The 12,002-nt window shown below is 42.3% G+C and overlaps 1 protein-coding gene across 1 annotated transcript in view; it reads left to right on the top strand.

Annotated features, from left to right (window-relative positions):
* The window catches only part of LOC116523514 (collagen alpha-1(XXVIII) chain-like), an 83,105-nt gene extending 74,084 nt beyond the window's left edge, over positions 1-9,021 (top strand). The window contains exons 44-48 of the mRNA XM_032238632.1: positions 5,843-6,084; positions 6,727-6,863; positions 6,989-7,116; positions 7,627-7,818; positions 8,827-9,021. Of these exons, the coding sequence (XP_032094523.1) occupies positions 5,843-6,084; positions 6,727-6,863; positions 6,989-7,116; positions 7,627-7,818; positions 8,827-8,834 (707 nt within the window). The 3' untranslated portion in view covers positions 8,835-9,021. The remainder of the gene's footprint in view (positions 1-5,842; positions 6,085-6,726; positions 6,864-6,988; positions 7,117-7,626; positions 7,819-8,826) is intronic.
* The last annotated feature ends 2,981 nt before the right edge of the window (positions 9,022-12,002 follow it).

Here is a 12,002-nt window from a genome sequence, read left to right as displayed (position 1 = left end):
ATTTGAATGTTGTGGTTGCTTTGGTTGCTATGATGTTTTTCCTCTACATCTTTCAGTCGTGCCTCACAGTCGGTCCTAAATGAAGAAGCAAAACAGTTCATACACCCCAAGTATGAAAAAAACTTTTGCTGGGCCTTTAGATGCAAGGGAAATTTATTTTGAATAGTCTTTCCCATTGGAATCCATACGTAAGGGAGATATATTGCTGCTTCTTGTCCCAGGTTGTGTCTCCTCTCTGACAATGAAAAGTTTGGAATGAATAGATTGGGGAATAACTCCAATTTACTCTGAAGTAACTTACTAATTTCTGGACTGAGAGGTTGGCTGCAGTACTTGGCAGAATTACCCCTCATCAGCCTCTTTGGCCATTGATACAATGGAGCCTCTCTGGCACTGGCTCAACAGCTGTCTAACAACTATGACATCAACACACAGCGGAAAGCCAAATGGGTTGCCCAGATACAAGCAGTTATCTAAAAGACCCTTCACAAAAGGTGCCAGGTTTTGACCTTCCTCACCAGCATTGGTCAACTCTGAACAGGATCCGTACCTACCCACTTTTTATTACCCCATTATTGTTGTATTTTTTATGTGTTTTAATTATTACGTGGGGACCGTCAGAGTGAACGAATGAGTGTGTTTGATTTGGAGGGCCTGTCAAGGAACACGGGAGCCACAGTGGTGGTTGAGGGAACTACGGACACGGGAGTGGGCCAGAGCATTACGGTCATAACAGGGAGGGGCAGATATGGCGGGGACTTTAGGGCTGGCCATTACCGGGGAAGGAGGGCTCGCTACGTCACAGAGATCCCTCCTTCCGGCCCTACGAGTCCCACTCCAAGGCCAGGTGGTATGAGTAATCAGGACCCTGGCCTCAGGCTGCTGGCGCTAAATGCCAGGTCTGTAGTTCATAAAGCTCCTCTCGTCCGGGACTTAATTTTGGACGAGAGGGCAGACCTGGCATGTATTACTGAGACCTGGCTGGGCCCGGAGGGAGGAGTCCCCCTCGTAGAGATGTGCCCAGAAGGTTTTCAGGTGTTCCATCAGCCGAGAGCTCAGGGAAGGGGTGGGGGTGTGGCCGTTGTTATCCGAGAATCTTTAGCACCTCGTAGGATCCCTGCTCCCGAGCTTGTCGGGTGTGAGTCCTTGCTGGTGAAGTTGGACCTCAAGGGTCAAGTGGGCCTGCTGCTAACGTACCTGCCTCCCAACTGTGTTGCAGCAACCCTCCCCTCGCTCCTCGAGTCGATAGCCGAGCTGGCAGTTGAGTTCCCCAGACTTATGGTTCTGGGGGATTTCAATCTGCCTTCGCTCGGTGGTCACTCTGATGGAGCGCAGGAGTTCATGGCTTCCATGACAACCATGGGCTTGACCCAAGTAATCCGAGGACCGACTCACTCAGCGGGTCACACGCTCGACCTCGTATTCCTCTCGGAGCAGTGGAATTGTGACCTTGGTCTGAGGGGTAGTGAGATCTTGCCCCTGTCATGGTCAGACCACTACCTATTGAGGCTTGACTTTCGGAGACCAAACCCCCACTGTAGGGAGGAGGAACCGACCAGGTGGTTCCGCCCCAGGCGACTTATGGACCCTTTAGGGTTCCAGACGGAACTTGGGGTTATTCCTGATACTCTCGCCCGCAGTCCGGCGGAGACTTTGGTTCTGCCTGGCACTTGGCAGCGACGAAGTCTCTTAACCGGATCCGCTCCGAGGCAGTGGATCCCGGAGGGCACCTTGGTTTACTAAGGAACTCCGGGAGAGGAAACGCCAAAGGAGACGCCTAGAGCACTTATGGAGGACCAGCAAATCCGAACCCAACCGAGCACGTTTAACAACCTGCACCAGAGAGTATATTCGAGCAATTAGGACGGCTAAGAGAACATACATTGTCTCTCTGGTTGCGTCTGCTGAGTCGTGCCCAGCCGCCCTGTTTAGGATAACCCGTTCCCTCCTAAATAGGAGGGACACGGGCGATCCGCTGCAGGGCAGGGCTGAGGAGTACGTCCAATTCCTCGCAGACAAGGTTGCTCGGTTCCGGGCGGACCTGGACTCCAATCCTGCAGAACCAGCCGAGGCACTTAAGGATGATCCGATAAGCCATCAATGGGTTGAGTTTCAGGCTGTTACCCCTGAGGATGTGGACAAGGCCATGAGAGCTGTAGGAGCCTCCACATGTGTGCTGGACCCGTGCCCCTCCTGGCTGGTTGTCAACAGCAGAGAGGTGACACGAGGCTGGATCCAGGCGGTTGTTACCGCCTCTCTACGGGAGGGGGTCTTTCCCCCCACTTTAAAGGCGGCGGTGATGAGACCCCTCCTGAAGAAACCATCCTTGGATCCAGCTGTTTTAAATAACTATCGTCCAGTCTCCAGTCTCCAACCTCCCCTTTGTGGGGAAGGTTGTTGAGAAGGTGGTGGCCTTTCAGCTCCAGCGGTCCTTGGAGGAAACCAGTTATCTCGATCCTTTCCAGTCAGGCTTCAGACCTGGCTGCAGCACAGAAACCGCTTTGGTCGCGTTGACCGATGATCTCTGGAGAGCCAGGGATGGAGGCCACGCCTCCATCCTAGTGCTCCTTGACCTCTCAGCGGCTTTCGATACTATCAACCATGGTATCCTTCTGCGACGACTGCGAGAGGTGGGGGTGGGAGGCGCTGTTTTACAGTGGTTCTCCTCTTACCTCTCGGACAGGTCGCAGTCGGTGTTAGTTGGGGAGCAGAGATCGACCCCTAGGCCCCTAACGTATGGGGTGCCACAGGGTTCGGTCCTGTCCCCCCTTCTTTTCAACATCTACATGAAACCGCTGGGTGAGATCATTCGCCGGCACGGGATAAAATACCACCAATATGCGGATGATACCCAGCTGTATCTGTCCGCCCCGTGCCAATTCAACGAAGCGATGGATGTGATGAGCCAGGGTCTGGAGGCTGTTAAAGACTGGATGGGGGTCAACAAGCTTGTGCTCAGTCCAGAAAAGACCGAGTGGCTGCTGTGTTTCCCTCCCGTGAATTAGCCAAACATTCCATCACTCAGGCTGGGGGGTCAAATTATACGCCCCTCAGACAGGGTTCGCAACTTGGGAGTCCTCCTGGACCCACAGCTGACCTTCGAACATCATTTGTCGGCTGTGACCAGGGGGGCATTTGCCCAGGTTCGCCTGGTACACCAGTTGCGTCCCTACCTGAGCCGGGAGGCCCTCACAACAGTCACTCGTGCCCTTGTGACCTCTAGGCTGGAATACTGCAATGTGCTCTACATGGGGCTGCCCTTGACGAGCATTCGGCGACTTCAGCTAGTCCAGAATGCGGCCGCGCGAGCGATTGTGGGTGCACCTCACTTCACCCACGTAACACCTATCCTCCGTGAGCTGCACTGGCTGCCTGTCGATCTCCGGGTGCGCTTGAAGGTGCTACTTATCACCTATAAATCTCTCCATGGTAGTGGGCCTGGGTACTTGAGAGACCGCCTACTGCCAATTACCTCCACTAGACCGATCCGATCGCATCGATTAGGCCTCCTCCGAATTCCATCTTCCAGCCAGTGCAGACTGGCAATTACCCGGAGGAGAGCCTTCTCGGTGGCTGCTCCGACCCTCTGGAACGAACTCCCCATGGAGATTCGGACCCTCGCCACCCTCCAATCCTTCCGTGCCGCTTTAAAGATCTGGCTGTCCCGGCTGGCCTGGGGTTAAGATTTTAACCCCACCCGAATTGTGTGACTGTTGTGCCTTCTTTTAATATGTTGTATTGTCTCCATGTTTGGAATACTGTTTGCTTGCCCCCCTACCCTTCTGAATTGTGAGCCGCCCTGAGTCCCCCCAGGGAAAAGGGCGGCATACAAATAAAGGAAATAAAGGAAAACTCTTCCGGGTGAGCATTTAAACATGGTTCTAGAGATAAACAGATTCCATTGATATATAGTTGATATCTAATATACACCAGTGGTGGGATTCCAATTTTTTTTACTACCGGCTCTGTGGGCGTGGCTTGGTGGGTGTGGCTTGGTGGGTGTGGTTTGGTGGGCAAGGCAGGGGAAGGATACTGTAAAATCTCCATCAATACCTCCAGTCAGAGGTATTATTTACCAGTTCTCCAAACTACTCAAAATTTCCACTACCGGTTCTCCAGAACTGGTCAGAACCTGCTGAATACCACCTCTGAATTATACACACATTCCACTGGTACCCTTCAAGCTTAAAGGCCTTGGTTCTGTGTTTTGGTGAGTCCAGTCAATGAGTATCTTTGTTATGATTAAGACCCCAAAATAATCAGAGTGGAAATAGAGAACACTACTAGGAAAAAATGCATCATTTTTTTAATGTTATCATTGCAAACTATGAAGTGTATATTTTTACATGTGTTACCTAACATTCTGGACTAGTTATATGATCACAGATTAAGGCTATTGCCAATGTGAGTCACCAAAACACCACTTGAATGACATAAAGTGACATACAATAGTTTTTGCTCTATGAAGACTGCTAGTGATGATCAGGAGTTGCATGCAACATCTATATTTCTGATCATTTTTATTCAGTATGAGTCAACGTAGATCTATCCTTAAGAATATTACCAAACTTGAGAAAATTTATTTTTAAAAATTGCCTGGTATAACACATCTATCACATCTGTATTTGTAACTACCACAAGAAGGCAATGGATGAACCAACCCATTAATGATTGGTAATGGTAACCTAAAATTTAATGTTCATTCTGTAATGTTCATTACATCAGAGTGCACAACTTTTCTCTTAAAGGACGACTCAAGAGGTCACAGGTTTGCCTAGTGCTTTAGCTAATCCTAACTCTCAATGATCAACCATTTTTCTTTGATGAAAAAATATGCTACTGGAAATACTTTTGCTAGAAACCATTACCCCTACAGTCAGTTTCCTCCTACACAAGATATTCTAGAGTAGCCTATAAAGATAAAGGTTCCCCTAAGAGCCGAGGTGGCGCAATGGGTAGAGTGCAGTACTGCAGGCCACTTCAGCTGACTGCTATCTGCAGTTCAGCGGTTCAAATCTCACCGGCTCAGGGTTGATTCAGCCTTCCATCCTTCCGAGGTGGGTAAAAATGAGGACCCAGATTGTGGGGGCGATATGCTGACTCTGTCAACTGCTTAGAGAGGGCTGAAAGCCCTATGAAGCGGTATATAAGTCTAACTGCTACTGCTATTGCTATATTTGGAATTCACAGTCAATGGTAAAATATTTTAAATTCTGAAGTAGCACTTCTGTTTCAGCTCTTCATTCTGCAAAGCAAGAGTGATCAATCTAAATATTTTGGAGAACAATTTTTGTCAGTCAACATAGGAAAATGTCCACCAGCTTGGGAATGATCAGAAAGAATAGGAATGGTACAGGGATAGGTTCTGGCCGGCACTACTGCCAGTTCCCTTGTGTGTGCTCTTTGTGCACATGCAGAGTGCAGTATAAATTGCGCAGAACAGAAAAACAAGATGGCAGCAGCAACGGAAGTGACTGGGGAACCAGTTCGGAGGCGTGACAGGCCTGGGTCGCTGCCAGTTCCCTCAACCCAGGCCGCCAAACCACTACCGGTTCAGTAGAACCGGTCCAAATCTGTAGGAACCCACCACTGAAATGGTAGCAGAAAATACCTTGACAATAAAAAAATGTTTATTTCTGCTTTCATACACATGCTGATATCTAGGATATTACTGAGATGTGAGAGTAATATTCCATGTGATCTACACATCAAAGAAGCAGTCAACACTTTTAAAAAATAATTATTGATTCACGTTCAAAATACTATGAATATTTCTATTACTTAGTCAATAGTTGTATATTTTACCATATTTTAGACTTTTCCTTTTCTTCTTATTGTATAGCTTTAGAGTCCAAACTTGTTAACCAGTTTTGTGAGGATGAACATGGTGTCTTAATATATAACCGAGTTGGAAATGGAGGAAGCATCAGTGGATCATTGATTCATTCAGTATCTTCTCACACTTCACAACATTTATTACACATGAACAATAAGAATGGACAAGCAGTATCTTCAAGTACATATGAAGCATCAATGAAAGACAATTCCATAAACACTGGCCAGTTTTCTCAACCGTTAATTCTGGTACTCTGAAGTCCGCTTTATTTTTTAAAAATGCATTAATGGGGTGGGTTTCCTTAAAACTCTGTTAGAGAAACATGACTTTGCAGTCCATTTTTTAAATCAGTGTATGTTTAATAAGTGTCTGGGTTGGTTTCTAAATATATATAATATTTAGTAGTATAATAATCTGATTTCTGAAATGACATTGATATTGTCTGACATTATTTGGCAGTATAGTGAATTTCTTAAACTGGAAACACAGAGCCATGGGTTGGTTTAGAGCATGGAAATAATAGCGATGGAAGTCTGTTTACCTTTATCTAGTACTAGCCAATAACCCCGCTTTGCCAGTGTATTTATTTATAGGGGGAAATGTCCAGACCAAACGTAATTTCTAATTCTGGATTTTCCCGCTTACCAGAGGGAGCCCCCTTGTAGAGTACTGTGAAGCTGTTACCATGGCAACTCCATTGGGCTGTACAGTAGAAGCCATTTTATGGCAGTACAGTAGAAGCCATTTAAAGGCACAACAGGCTGCATCTTAACAGAACACACACTCTGAGGGATGTTATGGGGTATCTTACCTCCACAGTATTTGTCTCCAGAGAGTAGATCATCTGTGTACCAAGTTTGATTGAATTAACCAATCTGGATGTACTTTAGGAAAAAGGATCACACAGAATATTTCTTGAGAACCATGACGTGGTATCCAACAAAAGTGATGTTCCACTCTTGCCTCCAGTTAAGGGTAAAGGTACTTATTTCATAGTTAATTTCTTAATGAAATATGTGCCACAGAGGTAAAAGAAACCTCCTCTTTCTCATTTCTTTCTTTGTGATCACAGGTTGTGATCCGTACTGTGTCAATAGCATGTCTTTAGGGTTTGGATTTTTGTTTTTGTGTCTTGAATATTCTCTGCACTAGTTACTTCGACACTGCCATTGCCAACATCATCTTCACCACCACCGTCATCCTGCCATCTCTAACAGCGGAAAAGACACTGCCACCATCTCATTCCTTGGTTTCTTCCATGCCATCTACCGTCAAGACAGGTCTTTACATATTGCAGTGTTTCAAATGTGGTTTTTCTCTCTCTCCATGTATAATCATAAACGTGTAGTACTGTACATCAATTCTAATTAATTATAATTTTATGCTCAAATCCTTGACTTACCCAATAACATGACCTTCAAATCTGTTTGGATTTCAACTTCTGCACTTTCCAGCTTGCTGAACCGGCATGATAGCTCTTTGCATTTCATGGGGGGGTTTTTTTACTTCTTTTTTTATGCCGAACTTCATCACAAAATATCATTTTCTCCAAAACTGCAAAGTTTCTGGGAAACAGATGCAAATCTATGGCCCTGTCTCATTCATCTCTGCAATTTGTGCTCATGTTTTCTATGCTAGCTGGGAGATGAAATCCACATGTCTTAGATTTGCCAAGGTTGAGAAACAGTGCTATAAAATTATTTGAGAATATTAAAAGGGTTTCTAAATTGCAGCCATATTATTCCAATGATACACAACAATTACATTTTTATTCTTTTTATTTTTTAAAGCAAATATCCTGAGGCCTCCACAGTGTCAGTTAAGATTAGATCAAGGACCATGCCGCGTTTATATAATAAAATGGTATTATGATAAGCAAGCCGATTCTTGTGCTCAGTTTTGGTATGGTGGCTGCAATGGGAATGATAATCGCTTTGATAGTGAAGAAGACTGTAAAAAGACATGCGTACTTTTCTCTGGAGGTAAGAATTAACTATTGTTTTTACAATTGGGGAAACCAGTTCCGATCAAATTCAGTTGAAATTTGGTAATAAGAGATCTTGTACATATTTACAGAGTTCAGTGGAAAACTGAAAAATTAAGCTTAGCCATCAAATATTAAATTATTATGTTCTAATTTAACACAGGTTGTGATCCATACTGTGTCAATAGCATGTCTTTAGGGTTTGGATTTTTGTTTTTGTGTCTTGAATCAGTGTTCAGCCTCTCACCTTCCAGATCAGTGGTTATTAAACTGGGGGTTATTCCTATTTTCCTTCCCATCCCCAAGTGCTTCCTTGAATTCACCTGTCACTGTAAGTCTCAAGGTCCTCTACAGCAGAGGCACTCAGACTAGAGGTGGGTTCCTACCAGTTCAGCCCAGTAACTTGGCCTGCCACTCCCTCAAACTGGTTCTGTCGGTGGCGCCATCTTGTTTTTTTAAGTACTGTGCATGTGTGTGAAACACATGTGCATAACGTACATGTGCAGCACATCCCTGAGCAAACCGGCAGTAGCAGCGGCCGGAAACCACCCCTGACCCAGACAGAAATGCAAGTAGCCAAAGTGTCATAAGCATACCGTATTTCACCATAAGACAGGGGAAAAAATCTAAAATCTATAATCATGCCAAATTTCTTCAGGTTTTCTAGTTTCAAGAATTATTCATCAGGAAAGTGAGGGTTAGCAGGAAAAAAAAGGAGGGGGAAGCGTATGATTTACTTTCTGTCAAATTTGTTTTCAAAGGTGTTGAGGAAGAAAAGCACATTGTATTTTAACAGGGGTAGAATAGTTTAAGATTCAAATGTGATTTCTCCCAAAGGTTGGTAGAAGCAGCAAACATATTTGTAAAAACCTTCATCTTGGAAATAAAATGTCTAACTATTAAAGTTGCAATAAGGAACAATTTGAAAACCTAAATATTGTCACTTTTTATTGACAGTTGACTTTCTTTTGCTCAACAATAATGCAATGTGACATTTATTTTGCAGATGCCTAAAGATTGCCCATGAAACAGAATGGAACAGAAAATATTTTTTTAACCACAAGAAAAGTGGTATAAAGCAGAACTACCAAGGCTTTACTTATTACAGTGTACTTAATTCATATGAGGATTTTATTTTCAAACCACTTATTCTGGTATACTCCTACTAAAATCTACAAGAAAGGTTATTTTTTTAACTTCAGAAACTAAAACAGTACCTGCAGATAATGTTAAAATATATATTGGAATTACGGTATACAGGTTTTCTTTGGGTCTAGAACAATATTCATGCTTTGTTAGTTGCAAACAAAGGATTTGCATTGGATCCTAGATGCCTCTGTCATTCAAAATGGCATTTCTGTAGGACAAAAGATTCTACAACTGTTGCTTGTTTATTTGAACTCTGCTGCATTCCTAGTCCAAATTATTTGCAAAGTTCCTGGAGAAGTGAGGAATAGAATCAGATACTTCACTTGCTGGAGAATGAACAGAAGTCACTAAGATGAATCGCAGCGCAATTCAAGTAAAGAAAAATATTTGAGTGCATTGTCAGTTGTCATGGAAAAATCATTGATATGGTGCTGGATATTTTAATCCTCTACCCAGTTGACCAGAAGGAAGAAGGATGGATGCCCAGCTGCTAAGTTGGAAATGAAAGCAGTTGATGCTATTGCTGAAGCAGTTGATAATTTGCAACAATTTAGAATTCCTTCTTTTGCAGGAATGGATTCGGGGAATCCGCTAACCCTTTTGAAATATAATCTTGTAAAAAATACAATAAGAAGTATCTAAAGTCATTGGTATCAGTGGCCTTAGATGTATCTGTATCGGTGTAAATTTAAGCAATCTATAGGTCTGTAATCAGTTTTTTTCCAGGAAGTTTCAAATAAATGGAAAGACTTTTAAGGGAAAAGATCACATTGCCTTTTCAGAAACACTTGCAAAAATAAGATGCGCACTAGAGGAAAAAATTAGGATAAAAATCATGCATTTAATACAAGTATACTCCACGTCCCACCAGCTATTCATGTGATTGGCCATGGAGGTCTTCGCTTTCCAAATCTGAAAGCCATCCCGAACAATGTATACTTACAGATGAGAAGGATAAAAATCTTGTGATATTTGGAAGCTAGTACACTGAACGTTGTGAGAGTTGTCCAATTAGTATTTACGAAAAATATTATCATCATTACCTTTGGTGTCCGTGTCATCATGAAAAATCATATGATGGTGCCCAGTAATTGAAAATTGCTAGCATCTGCTCTGAAACAAACTCAATCATCAATGTATTAAGATTCAATCTAACAGCTGATTTTAATCAATCTCTGACTGACAATAAAGTAAAAGAAACTGCAATGATACCTTAGTGAAGGTATTTACGTAATGCTTACTTTGAAAGGCTATTTGTGATTATTAGCATCATATGATTACTAGCACCATAATCATTAACATGTAGTAAGAAATATATTATTTTTTCACAAGATTACCTACACAGTATCAAAAATGTATTAATTTCTTTCATGGAAATAATTTAGTCATAATCCTGTTCATTTGTTTTTAGTTTAGAATGATATGCAAATCTGTCTGTCTGCTATGTACTGTGTGAATCAAGATTACACTAACTTCTTCAAACTGTAGTTTAATAGTTGTGCTTACATGCACACAGTCACTATCCGATTTTTCAAGTACGTATATATTACTTGAACTTGAGCATGCTTGTAATTCCTACCATAATTTGAAATATCTATTTTAAATGAAAAGATCAAATCATTCTGTTCCTGTTAGCAGTAAATACTTTAACTCTAAAACTATTTCTGAATTTTCAAAACCAGATTTCAGATGCTAGTTTACATGGCAGGTGACAGATTAATACAAATGTTTACAATAGGAAATTGAATTTTGTTCCGCCACATGCCTGTATGTTTCTGCTCTTTTTTATATTGTACTCATTTATTTTCATTAAACGTCTGAAATGTATTTTTGTGAGTTGAATATATACTAACAATTTTTTGGGGGTGATGGACTACTTCAGGGGTGGGTTCCTGCCAGTTCTAACCTCTTCTATAGAAGAGGTTCCACAAATCTACAGTGCCATTTAGAACCGTTCCAGCTCCCTCCCCCTGCCCGTCCGCACATCATCAAGATGAAGAGCGAGAGGAGGAATTCTGGGAGTTGAAGTCCACAAGTCTTAAAGCTGTCAAGTTTGAACACCCCTGGGTTTTTTTTCTAAAGGGTTAGGGGTGCAAGGCTCTTGTAATTTGCCAGCTTTAAGACTTGCGTGCTTCAAATGCCAGAGTTTCTGAGCCAACATTTTGGTTGCTAAGCAAGAGCGTTGTTAAGTGAGTTTCACCACTTTTTGCATGTTGGCCACATCCACCCAGTCACATGGCCACCAAGCCACTCCCATAAAGCAGGCCACACCTGCTTAGAAGAGGTTCTAAAAAATTTTGAAACCCACCACTGGACTACTTGTATCTTTATTTCACCAGCCAGAACATTTTCACTGCTGTAGCAAAACAAATAACAATGTCTCATTTCATCACTTGAATTAAAATCAATGTATTTGTTTTCATCTTTTCCAGGAGGAAGATTTTTATATAGCTTCTTTTTTGAAGAAGTATATATGGTCAGAAATCACTTGTTCAGTTTACAGACATATCTTTTTACAGTGAGGAAAATAACACCCTGCTCTGTTGAATAAAGATTAAGGCTGCAATTTGTTTGCGTAAAGGAGTGTAAAAGGGGATTTCCTTAGCGTTAAATTCAACCACTGTTAACTTCAGAAACATATTTATGTAGTTTGCTTGCCACAAATACAAAGCTGTGTGCTATTACTTTCTTTCAGTATTCTTTTAACTTGTCTGTCCAGTCTATAACTCATACTTATTTATGATCTTACATTCAGAACTAACCAGATCTTATCTTACCTTGCCAAAATCAAGCAGGTGCTGCCATCTAACATTTTCTTTCATGCTCAGCAAGATATTTAAGGTTGGGCATAACTTTGGACCTAATTTAAACAATTATTGAGATAATATGCATTGAATGTATTTGAACACCTATTTAAAGAATAGAATAGTGGCAGTCGTAATTTTGATAACAAAGCTAATTTTTAAAGTTACAGGGTCGGAGATCTTTGTCATAGTAACCTAACTAAATCTGAATTTTGCCAGTTTTAAAACA

This window comes from Thamnophis elegans, chromosome 1, assembly GCF_009769535.1.
Source record: "Thamnophis elegans isolate rThaEle1 chromosome 1, rThaEle1.pri, whole genome shotgun sequence".
Lineage (NCBI taxonomy): Eukaryota > Metazoa > Chordata > Lepidosauria > Squamata > Colubridae > Thamnophis > Thamnophis elegans.
Note: the sequence above shows the minus strand (reverse complement) of the source record. Positions and strands in the feature narration are given on the sequence as shown.